Source organism: Cetorhinus maximus, chromosome 11 (genome assembly GCF_964194155.1).
Source record: "Cetorhinus maximus chromosome 11, sCetMax3.hap1.1, whole genome shotgun sequence".
Classification (NCBI taxonomy): domain Eukaryota; kingdom Metazoa; phylum Chordata; class Chondrichthyes; order Lamniformes; family Cetorhinidae; genus Cetorhinus; species Cetorhinus maximus.
The window spans coordinates 55,292,244-55,305,461 of record NC_135889.1 but is presented as its reverse complement, the minus strand read 5'-3'; the positions used below and the strand labels follow the sequence as shown (position 1 = coordinate 55,305,461).

General features: G+C 39.7%; 1 protein-coding gene across 6 annotated transcripts in view; it reads right to left on the bottom strand.

Annotated features, from left to right (window-relative positions):
- sestd1 (SEC14 and spectrin domains 1) overlaps window positions 1-13,218 on the bottom strand; it is a 153,315-nt gene that overhangs the window by 77,625 nt on the left and 62,472 nt on the right. For all 6 annotated transcript variants that reach the window (XM_078551950.1, XM_078551951.1, XM_078551955.1 and 3 more), the window contains one exon: window positions 4,887-5,000. In XM_078551950.1, coding sequence (XP_078408076.1) covers window positions 4,887-5,000 — 114 coding nt within the window. The remainder of the gene's footprint in view (window positions 1-4,886; window positions 5,001-13,218) is intronic.

The window sequence follows — 13,218 nt, the reverse complement described above, 5'->3', positions numbered from 1 at the left end:
ATTAAAACGAACAAGGGGCAGTTGCAAGAGAAAAATTGAGAGGAGAATGAAACAACTGAGATAGAAAAAAGGAAAAAAATCTGAAAAGCACCTTGGGTAATGGCATTTCTCAAGAACATAATTTGGGAGGTAAGAAAAAAATCCACATTGCTCTCAAAGCTGAAAGTTGTATTAGCTAAAGCTCTTGGCACAGGTATAAGGTACACTGTGCACTACACTGCAATGGTTTCCCAAAGGATACCAAACCAGGTACAAGTTTTTTTTAACTATTAATCTTTGTTGGGCTAGGGGGGCCATTGGTCAGGCCAACATTTGTTGTCCACCCTTCATTGCCCTTGAACAGAATAGCTTGCTAAGCCATTGCAGAGGGCAGTTAAGAGTCAACCACATTGCTGTGGGTCTGGAATCACATGTAGACCAGACGCAGGAAGGACAGATTTCCTTCCCTAAAGGACATTAGTGTTCCAGATGGGCGGGTCCTTGTTCTTTCATGCTATTGAGTTGTACATGTGCCTTCTGCTATTATAAGCAAAGCAGAAGAGGCATTCCGATCAGCAAGGTGACAAAAGTCTGAAGTGTCTCCTTCTGAAAATTCCTCAATCCCCAGAAGACATGTGCTAGCATGCCAATGGGAATGTGCTACAGTGAGTTGTCTGTATTTAGTTTAATATCACTGACATCCTGTTTCAGTGTTAAAGCACTAAGTTGTATGTTTTCTGTATGTCAATATAAGGAGACAAAGTAGGCGGTATGCCACAACAGTAACCCACTTCTCATCCCTAGGCATTTCAAGCCTTCCTGATGTCTTTAGTTGTAATATCATAAATGTATCACTGTAAGACAGAGCTAGCATTTCAAAATTCCTACAACCATATTATTTAAATATAAAATTATAAGTCAGCATAATTCTCAATATTTACAAAGGGTGATGGAGTGACAGTTCTATTTACTATTAAAGTCTGAAGGGATAATTTTAACTTTACTGGGCAGGCAGTTGAAATTAGATAGGTGACTTACACATTGACATCCTGTATGGATTCTGCAGTCTTTTAATTTTAACCTGCTCTTCTGATAGGCAGCAAGGACACTTCACTGGAATTGGTGGGATCCTTCTTGAAATATGTACAATAGATCTGACAATTACATCATCCAGCCTCAAACGCAATTTTAACTGTAGCCTTATTGTGGCTATATCACTAGGTGGAGACAGTGGGAAAAGACTCTTTCACCAAAAGAGACCATTCAAGGTAATTTTTGTTTACATTCCTTGTGGCCAAAAGGAGCAGGAGTTGACTGGCATCGTGCAGATGAGGCCCAGGAGGGGAGATAGGCACTTGCCTTGTCCCCTTGAGGTTAAAACATGTTTGCATGTTCAATTGGTATGGTTTCTGTTGCTTACAAAATCTACCCGATACTCCCTTGCCTCCATACTGAAAAGCTACATTTTCAATGAAAGTGACAGCAATACTTAATAAGTAGATGGTGTAATTTATTAGATGACAGTTCAATTACAGTTCTCAAAATAAGAACAAAAGGAATACTTATGAAGATCGTAAAACAGATCTAGATGTTGCACAGGTATCAAAATTGTCCACAATTATTTATTAGCATTAAGTACTAGATGAGCAGAAATTTCCTCCACTTAAATATTAGGAAAACTAAAGCCATTGTTTTTGGTTCTTGCTCCTAACTCCGTTCCCTAACTCTCCGTTCTCTCCCTGGCATAAGTCTGAGATTAAGCCTCTCCATCATCCAACTCCTACTCCTACTCTTCCCTTGCCAAGTCACTGTTACGAGGAATTCAGTTTCCCACAGGGTCTTTCCAAAGAGCCAAGAACATCTTGGAGACATGCAGGTGTTCCTCTCTCCCTTGGAGGGCATCATCAACAGAGAAAAAGGACAGCAGCTTTACAAGACTGTTGTTAATTGGAGTGTAGACTGCAGGCGAACAGTAAGGACAGTGGATCCTTTTCAAAGAAAGGCTGATCCAAGAGAAAAACCTGAAGGACATCAACACTTCCAACTCTTTTGAACCAGAAGAACTAAGGGGTAGGTTTCAGCACAACTATTTACAATCTTGATACCAGAAACATCTTTATGGGTTTCAGGAGACTTAAAGTCTTTTGATTGTGGACAGATCAACAGCTATGATTGTCCTCAAATGTAAATATCAGTCACCTCCCTCTCAGTAACACAATTTGAATTTTCCCTTTGATCCTTACTAATTACAACCCAACTTTTACAGTTGGGTAGACTCCAACACAGATCACATAATTCCTCTCATCCTAAATTTAAAGATACAGTCCCAAGGTATAACCCTCTTTGAAATCATGACGATCCTGTCCTAAAACATAGTAATCATATAAACTTCAACATTGTAACACTTAATAATTATCCCTTACATCCACTGACACAATCAGTTAGCTATCCACCTCAAAAATTTCCCTTCTATTCCATACCTATGTAGTACTTCATCAAACACCGGTGTTAAAAATTTTTGCCTGTATTAAATCCACTGATTTCCTCAAAACATTCTTGTGGATTTGACATTCGAGATCCATCACCTATGCAGCCATGTTGACTACTTTTTACCATTTCACCTTTCTCATGGTGGGCCTCCATGGTGTCGAAAAGGCGCTCCAGGGACGCTTCACTGAATTAGGGGGGGCTACAGTCTTCTTGCCTTTCGGGGCCATGTCTTCCGTGCAGCAGTCCTGGGCTGGAAGCACAGAGGCTAGTGCACTGCTGCACATTAAATATGGCAGTCGACGTGAGGAAGTGGCAAGGTGACGGCATGGCAAGCAAATGAGAGCCTGCCTGCCATCGAAACAGTGTGTTTCCCAGGAATGAATGATTAATGAGGCGGGATTGGGAGGATAGTGTCAAAAGCTGCCATTGCGGCCAGCGGGTAAAACGTTCTTTTTTTCCGCTCACTACCGCACTTGGTGGAAATCTGGACGATTCCACCCCATGTCTTTAGTTTCAGGATGATTGCAGTAGTCACTCCCATCCTATTGCTTCTGTGACCACTTGAGTCATTTGTTTTTCTAACATGCTGCATTCAATAAGATATTTATTTTATGAATGGAACATTTTCCATTTCAGTGATCTAGTATCAGTTTCAAGCACTCAAGAGATAATTTATAGTAAAGCTAGCACTTCTCTAAAAGTGTGTTGTCCCCAATTTCAGATGTGCATCCTGGTAGAACAATATCACAGTTTTCCAACTATTACATAACGGCAATGCATTGCCACTTTGGCCTAAATTAGGGACAGATCAGTAATCTAATGCCCACTAGGACCTGGACTGAGACTGCCCAAACTCATTTCAATAGGAACCTTTACAGTCACAGATGATAATCAATCCTATCTGTTCATGCAGGATTTGGATTCTTCTTCCAACAGTAAAAAGCCAGTGCCTAATTCATGATACCACTCAGTTCCCAGGCAGGTTTCCCATTTTATTTTCACTATAATTTTCCAGATTAATTCCTGCCAGATTCGTATTCTCTATCAAAATTGTATTACCTTTATTATGATCTCAGTAGAGACCAGTAAAGTTATGATATATTTTGGAAATTCGAAAACCCTGGTATTTATTAACAATGAAGTTGCAAGTTTCACCGTTTAAAACAAAAGGATTTTATAACAAAAAAAATCAAAGAACGCAAATACTACTAACCATACCCTATTCTATATAGTCAGTTACATTAAAGATATTTGAAGTACAATGAATACAGCTGCTTATACTCTGAACTTAAACCAAACTTCTGAATTTAAATTTCCTTCTACATCCATTTGTCTTACATCCCCAAAACTCAAGTTAGCAGAAATTGGAAGATTAACCACTCAGTCTGAATATTGTTTCAAAGATTCAATTAAAGGTTGAGATTTCTTGGGCCTTTCGCTTACTTCCAGTAAGGTTGTCACTTCAAATTTAATCCAACCACCCAGTGGTTGTAGACTTCCAGTTCAACACAGGCATCATGAGCATCTTAAGCATAGCCACCTCGGGTCAGAACTCTCCTGGTTCCAATGCGCTTTAACACAGGAGTGTTACATGCAGGGCCTTTCTCTCTCTCTTCTCAGCTTGGCTATCCCAGAAGTCTAACTCACTGTTAATACAGTCCTTCAATTATCAAAGGGTTTAAACATTTTTAGCTAGCGCACAGAATTTAAAATGAATTCAGCTTGAAAGAAATGTTCCTTGCAGCCAGCTTGTTCTAAGCTAAAATGCTTGAAAAACAGAACCAGCCATACAGGAATCTACTCTCCCAGGCATAATCACTTACTGGAAGCAAGTTGCCTTTTACGAGAAATCATCTTCCAGAGAAATCTAGTTCTTAAAGGAACAATAACCCCCAATGTAAGTTATAAGTTTTTTCCAAAAACATATGGGCCAGCACATCTTTCATACATTAGTAGACAATTGAACTGACTTGGAAATAAATTCCTTCATCATCGTTGGGTCAAAATCCTGGAACTCCCCCCACCCCGGCTAACAGCACAGTGTAATTGCCTTCACCGCACAGACAGCAGCAGTTTAAAAAGGCGACCCACCAGCCCCCTTCTCAAGGGCTGACAGTAAACTGGTAAACTGAACGGTCCACTGATTTTTTGACGGTTCACAATTCAGTTCACTATTATCAAAGATTATCTGCAATTTTTTTGAACTTCTTGCCCCAAACAGATGATGGTTAAAGAATCAGATACATTTCAGATTTTGTTCCTCATTTTCTCAGGGAATTCATGAGGTACAGTCTGTTAGGTAATATTTTTAAATATGCAGAATAGCCTTTACTATATATATCTCATTATCTTAATGTATCAATATACTAATATTTTATGTGCTGACTTTATAATATTTGTAGCTTCACAATACTAACCAATCTTTTATTCAGCCAGTCTATGTGGTCATACAAAAGCGAACCTCCAAATTCTTCTGTCAATTGGCATGGTTCTATATACCGTGTAAGCTTGTTGGCAGATACCAAAATTACCTGTTAAGGATAAAAATAAATTAGCAAAGTAAATATTTATAAACCACCCCCCAATCTTTACGAAAGTCTGAGTAAATATATCCTGTATAAATATAATGTACATCCTATAACACAGTCAGAATTCTAATTGAAGAGTTTGTGCATAATCTGATTTTTTTATTCTGCCTTTAGTCAAATACTGTCCGGTCTATAGACTCCCATGAGCATACTGTCCTCAAACCTGTAGCTGAATGATATCAAAGCACAAAATTCAACCTGAATTTATTTTTCCATAATCTGATTTAAGTGGATTTGGTCTAAATTACACTACAGATTTTTGCTAGACTACCTCCATTGTTGGTCTTAGCAATCTTCAGCTTTGGGATTCTTGTATCTTAAAAGGAATCAAACTATAATTCTTTTAAGAAAAATACTCCCAGCTTCAGGTCATAAAAATAAATCTAATTTGAATGCAGCCATAGAAGCATTCTGAAAAAAACATGCACCAAGCAAGCAATATCCTGTGTTGACCCAGTTAGAAGGTATCGGATTCTGTGTAGCTCTCTCAATCTTCAGCAACAAAATCATAAAAATGTTCGGCTTTATTACTGCCACCTGATACTATAGCTGAAAAAGAGATTAAAGTATTAAAGTCTTGAATACAAATGTGGTGTTAACACCATATTTGTTGCAGATAATGGTTCTGGACAATGTTTCAGCTGGCAGCTCACATCTCTTTAGTTTGGATCTGCCAGCTGAGAAACACCACCAAATCATGTGCAATCTTGCAAGACTGACTTGTCATTCTTAACAAGGAATTCTAACATCACCAATAATGGAAACACTCAACAGGACCAGCGGCTTCTGTGGAGAGGAAAACAAAAGTAGTGTTTCAGGTCAATGGCTTTTCATCAGAACTCGAAGTTGTTGGAGATGAACAGCTTTTAAGTAAGACAAGAAAAAAGGGACAGGATTGAAGGTATACTTTCACTGAGAGTTTAACAATGTTTATCTGAGAACAATGCTATAGGGATTTACAAAAGTATTTTGTTGTCTGCAGAGGAAGTATAAGCATTTTACTGGAAACAGACGATGACGATATCCTGTCTGACACCATGTGCTGTTGGCCACAGGTTGTCTTATGCCACCTTTTCACTCTCTCCTAGACACTCTGATTATGGTTAGGACATCGTTGCCCCCACCTACTTTCTCCTTCTCTTCTGTACTTTGAAGACCCAATTACTTCTTACCTACAAATTTTTGGAGTGCATAGCAAGCCACAACAATTTTTGGCACCCTTACTGAACTGTACTGTAGATTTATCATAACTTTTCCAAGCAATAGAAGCACTACTTCAGAATTCCAGTGAACTGCTCAAATGTCATTTGTTAGCAATGAATGTTTCAGTTTTCAAACATTGGAGAAGTTTCATTAGCCCTTGCTGAAGCAGGTACTCCTGGTGTCCTATTGGCCATCTTACTGCTCTAGCGGTTTCTTGGTTAACCTAGACTGTCATACAGAATGTAATGGCTTACATAATTTGCAACATGCACAGCAAATTAAATTCCTTCCTATCGGTTAAATTGAGGGTATTTTCATTATTCCCACATCGACTGCAACAACTTCATCCTGCACTTGAGGAAATCCCACCGAGATTGTTCTTTCACTTTGGTTTTGTGGGTGCACAGGAAGGTAACAAAATCTGAGGCCAGCTTGAAGATGGCATTAATCACTGGTTTAATGCAGTGATTGGTTTGTGTGTTTTATGTTACTGATAAAATTGGATTGCATAAAAATTTAAGAGTGGCTGTCACCTTTACAGTCACTGACTGGGAGAAAGAGGCTACAGGTCGGATGCTGACAGCCAACGTATCTACTGCCTACACCAGAAGTCAAAGCCTTCTTATACACTGCCAGCTGAAAAAATTCAGACAGGGTCTCTTTAATTTGTACACTCTGGTGTCGATCCCAACAGGTTAGATGATTCCGATATAAATGATGTTCAAGACTCCTGGTTTCCATCCTGTTCTCTTCCATGTTCTGATCATCCTCATATTAACAAACAGGAGGAACATTGGAAGTTCAAGATAGAAATTCATTAATTCCCTACAATTATATCTTTAAAGTTTTTGAAGAATCCAGCTTCAACCTTTGAATTTATACTGATTAATATAATTTTATAATGGGAGTTACAGGTTTTTCAATCTTACTGGATCTTTGTAAGAAATGGTACCTACTATGCATCTCTGCCTCTGATAAGCTGTCTTCATCTCAACACAACTAATTTTATAAGCGTGCAGAAACTAAGGGAGATTCAAAACCCACCACCTTCATTGAAAAACCATGGAATGGCAATTTAAGTATCCATCAGCATCATTAGCAAGAAAATAATAAGAATGTAAGAAATATGATCCATGCGATCATAAATGATCTGCTACTCAACTCTACCTTCCTGGTCTATACCCATATCCCACAATTCCCTTAGTATTCCTTTAGGGAAGGAAATCTGCCATTCTTACCTGGCCTGGCCTACATGCAGCTCCATTCCCATAGCAACATGGTTTACTCTTAAATGTCCTCTGCAATGGTTTAGCAAGACACTCAGTGGCATCAAACTGCTACGAAGTCTAAAAGGAATGAAACCGGATGGACTACCCAGCATCGACCTACATACCGGAAATGACAACGACAAACCCAGCCCTGTCAACCCTGCAAAGTCCTCCTTATTAACATCTGGTGGCTTGTGCTAATATTGGGAGACCTGTCCCACAGAACAGTCAAGCAACATTGTCTGCAAAATATGATTCTGAATGTATGACTGTGCCCCAGACACCACCATCACCGTTCCTGTGTATGTCCTGTTATCAGCAGGACAGACCCACCAGAGGTGAAGGCACAGTGATATATACAGTATGGAGGGAGTTGCCCTTGGAGTCCTCAACATTGACTCTGGGTCCCATAAAGTCTCATGGCATCGGATCAAGGAAGCTTCCTGCTGATTACAACCTACTGCATTCTCCCATCCCTCCCCTCAGCTGATGAATCAGTACTCCTGCATGTTGAATATACCAACTGGAAAAAGGTCTGAGGGTAGCTAGGGCACAGAATGTACTTCTGGCTGGGGACATCAATGTCCATCTCCAAGGGTGGCTCAGTAACACCACTATTGACCAAGCCCTAAAGGACATGGCTGCTAGACGGGTCTGTGGCAGGTGGTGAGGGAACCAACAAAAGGGAAAAATCTACTTGACCTCACATAAAAGCAAAATACGGCGGATGCTGGAAATTTGAAATAAAAACAGAAAATTCTGGTAAAACTCAGCGGGTCTGGCAGTATCTGTGGGAGAAAGAAACAGAATTAACAGTTCGAGTCCATATGACTCTTCTTCAGAGCTACTTGACCTCATCCTCACCAATCTACCTGTCGCAGATACATCTGTCCACGACAGTATTGGTAGCAATGACCATTGCACAGTCCTTGTGGAGACCAAGTCTTGTCTACCACCGTGCTAAATGGGATGGATCTCGCAACTCAAAACTGGGCATCCATGAGGCACTGTGGCCCATCAGCAGCAGCAGAGCTGTATGCAACCACAATCCGTAACCTTATGGCCAGGCATATTCTCCACTCTACCATTCCCATCAAACAACAGCATCAACCCTGGTTCAATGAAGAGTGCAAGAGGACCTGCCAGGAGCAGCACCAGGCATATGCAAAAATGAGGTGACAACCTGGTGAAGCTACAACATATGACTACTTGCATGCAAAACAGTGGAAGTAGCATGCGGTAGACAGAGCTACGCGATCCCACAGCCAACGGATCAGATCTAAAAGCTGCAGTCCTGCCATATCCAGTCATGAACGGTGGAGGATAATTAAAGAGGAGGCTCCCCAAATATCCACTTCCTCAATGATGGGGGAGCCGAGCATATCAGCACCAAAGGCAAGGCTGAAGCATTTGCAATCATCTTCAGCCAGAAGTGCTGGGTGGATGTTCCATCTCAGCCTCCTACTGAATCCCCAGCATCACATGCCAGTCTTCAGCCAATTTGATTCACTCCACATGATATCAAGAAACGACAGAAGGTATTGGATACTGAAAAAGGAAAATCAATGCCACATCCTAGAAACATCCAAGCCTAAGTTTCTCTCAAACAGCACTTTTTAAAAAAATCCAATTTGCTATCAAGTCCTACATTCTCCCCTGGATAACCTATAGCTTTTAGTTAATTTATAGTCTTTCATGTGGGACTTTGTAAAAGGAAAGTCCAAACAAACTGTACCAAAGGAACTTCCAATATCGATTTTATTTGCAAATTGAGTCATGGGGTTCGTCCTCTCCTAAATCCAAGCTGTTCGCCCACAGTCTTTCCCTTGCAGGATCCAACTGTTTCTTAAATAATTCCAGGACTTTCTATCTGGTTGTATGTTTCTTGTTTTAACCAGTGTGTGAGAGAAACAGGATTCTTGGGTATCAATCCTTCATTTAATTTCCAATACTTCCTTACTATTGATATAGTGGCTAACATGCTTGTAAGATCATAAGAAATAGGAGGAGTGGGCCATTCAGCCCCTTGAGCCTGCTCTGCCATTCAATAAGATCATGGCAACTATCTACGTCTAATTCTCCCTTTACTTAAATACAAAGGCTACATTTTATGGCTTCCAAACCTGTAGCAGCTCTCCAGTATCTAATGAATCTTTTATTGCTGCATGGTTCCATATGCATTGGCAACGCTATGATACCTCACCCAGGTGGCCATTTTTCAACAATGAGCTTAGATGATAAGTCTTGTCAGCCAATTTAATCATGAGACATGAGAACCAAGTATAATCCTGCCTGCGCCTGAGACCTACACATGCAATTTCTGGCAGGACTCAGCGAATAGCAACTGGGATCAGCAACTTTACTGATTTTTCATTCTACCTAGCCCAATTGTCCCAAAATCAGTTGTACTCTTCAAATTGCCTGTTGCAAATCCAGCTGATATCAGCTCCCTCAATGACCAAAAATCAAAGTGGAGACCCTCCTCTGGCTCAATTCCATGCTGAGTAGTTCACCTATACACTGGCCCATCATGTACTTCTCCTGATGATTTAGGCCTGTTATCAATAGTAGGCAGGTGAACAGCTTGTCCCATTCATAGGTATCATTAACATACCCAACAAAGAGAGTTAGGACATCAGTATCACTGTAAACTTCAGATCTATGATTAATTAATTTAATGGCAAATAATTGTCACTGCACCAAGTAGATTACAATGAGAGAACACTGCAATATTAATATAGAATATTTATGGCTTCAAGGAAAATCTTTCCATGGTTACATTATTAAACTGCCAAAAGATTCTGTTTGTTATTTGACACAATTTGACATTGAAGTAATTGCTGTATGTGAAATATCCTACATTAGCTGGATATTTTACTGATCTTAATCCTTTCTTTGGTACTAGTACTTTGCTTGAGGAAGTGCAACTTTAGAGGTTATAGTTTTCATTATGCAGATTTTTGGCTATAATTTGCTACTTATAAAATTACTGATAGCAGGCATTATAGCTGTTCCGTCTTAAAGAAAGCAATACAAGTAATTCATTATTAGTTAAACTAGATTTGAGGCAAGTAGAAAATTGTTTCCAGCATTACATTACAATTTTCCTTGCCGAGAGATACAACATAAAATTTCAACCGTCCTCCAAATTCTACTAACGTCAAGAAAAGAAGCTTGCACAGGCACAACTTTCCCAAATTATTAGCTCAGAATCAATTTACCTAATCAGTGCAGCAACCTTGATTTTCCTTTAAGCAGTTTAACCAATGGGCCATAACTTCCTTGGAGTGGCAATCAGCGTTGGATTGCTACTCCATGCCCAATTACCTGCGTGGATTTTCTTCCGTGCCTGTCTCGCCCGACCTTAAGACTCAGGCCGGACAAGATTCAGGCAGCGCAGTTGTCTCTGAAGCCCAGCGTCGCACTCCAGCTCCCTCGGATTGAAGGGCACACACCCTTTTTACAGCACTAGCTGCTGTAAACCAGTTAAGTTTAAAGGTCCCATTGAAATTGACAGGCCAGGGAGAAGGTAAGTCTCTAAGGTAAGTGGATAGGAACAGTTTGGGTTTAGAAGAGGACCTGGGGGGGAAGAGGGGGAGTGGAGGTGGGATGTGATTGGATGGAAATTGAGCTCGGGGGGGGTGGTCAGACCTCGGGTGGGTGGGGGTGTGGCGTTTAGATTGGGTGGTGGGGGTGTAGGGGGGGGTCAGAGATCAGCTGGACAGGGCGGGTCGGGAGGGAGTGTTGGGCCAGGCCTACGGGGTGGAGGATGTCTCCCAAATCCGACGCTGGGGAGCTTTGAAGTTACGGCCCTATGTGACTCCTTGAATAAAGGACAAACAGAAGTTCAACAGTTTTAATTTCCTTTTCTTTTAAATAAGGACATTGTTGCTTGACAAAACTAGGTGGATAGCTAACTATTTTATTAACTTTATACAAAAGCAAAATACTGCAGATGCTGGAAATCTGAAATAAAAACAGGAAATTCTGGAAATACTTAGCAAGTCTGGCAGCATTTATGGAGGGAGAAGCAGAGTTAATGTTTCAGGTCAATGACCTTTCAACAGAACTGGAAAAAGTTAGATATGTAATAGGCTTTAAGCAACTGAAAGGTGGGGGGGCTGGGGGGAGATGGGAATAAGAACAAATGGGAGGTTCTCAGAGGGATGAAGACAAAAGATGTGGTAAGTGATAATATGCATATAAATGAACATACAATAATGCAAAGCCAAAGGGAGTGGTAAAGGGACAAACAAAGAAACAAAAGATGTGTCTAGATGAAGTGTGAATTGCAGAATTATGAACTGCTGCCATGTGAAAACAAAGAAAAAGAAAAACAACAGAGAAAAACCAAAGCCTGCTAAAAAATACAAGATGGGAGCAGAAGTAAACTTAATACTTAAATCCTAATTTATAAAATCTGACTGGCACAGTGAGAGAATTAATACAAAGTGTACTTAATATGCTATGCAGAGGAAGCCAATTACAAAATAGCTATCATAAATATCTGTTATACACCCAAATTACCGATCTATCATTGCACAGCAATAGTTTATATTCTGAACAGATTATATTTAAAATTCTATTGTCACATAAATATCATTAGTATAGTTCACAAGATCATAAAATAGTTAAGGATGAAGAAGGAGACCATTCAATCCATCTTAGTTCATTCATCTAAAGTTGCCTTCATTGCAGCAACCATTTGGCGTTAAGACCAATACAGTGACCAAACTCTCAGCATTCGCCATCATTACTCCTCTGAAACTGACAGAAACATTTGGAATCTGCACACACATATGGAAATCCAGAAGTTGCTGTCAGTTTTTCTACTCTACTCCAGAGGGTACGCTGTTGAGGAGCCCTAAAATCCAATCTATTACGAATCATTGAACAGACAAGAGCTTCCACTCATGTACTTTTAGTTTCACTTTAAAAGCCTTGTTAAAGTTACACTTTGTTGAATGAGGTGCAACTAGGTTTTTAAACAGTGTATTAAGTTCATAATTATTGCTAAACAACCTCACTGACTCTGAAAGAGTAATATATTTCCTGAAAATCAAATTTCTACATTATACTAAGGAATTCCATATAGTATTCAAATAATTTTTCTTTTTAAAGTTTATTTTAGCTTCTAACTTAATGCCGTGTATATATCCTAACAATTTATTTCACTATTTAAAAATTAAAAGTGAAGAGATTTAGTGGTTTTTACTTCCTGGATTGCTGTCTGAGAGCATACTTCAATATGGTTGGCTGCTTACTCTGGTTGATGATATCATTCATGCTGAACGCCTGAAGATCCCCTTGGCTTGGTGCCAGGTTTAAACTAACGTCAGGAAAGGGGAAGTTATAGAGAGGCACTATAGAGATTATTAGATCTTTGTCAGCAGCTTTATATGGGATCAACGGTAAGTACCGCTGCTTCACCGCTGACTGTAAAACCTATCCCATTGTATAAGAGCACAATAAATATATTATCTTTCTTCCATATTTTAACAACTTCAAAGTAGAAATAAAAAAACTAAAATGCCCAATCCTAAGAAATAGATCTAGTTTTTAGGGAAGCTTGGTTATACTAGTTATTCCAAATTTGAAAATAAGAATTCTCTTTTACTTAACTGCCTGAAAAGTAATGTAAAAAAGTGAACCTCCGTCAGCCTCTGGCTTGCATAAAGCAGCAATCCTAT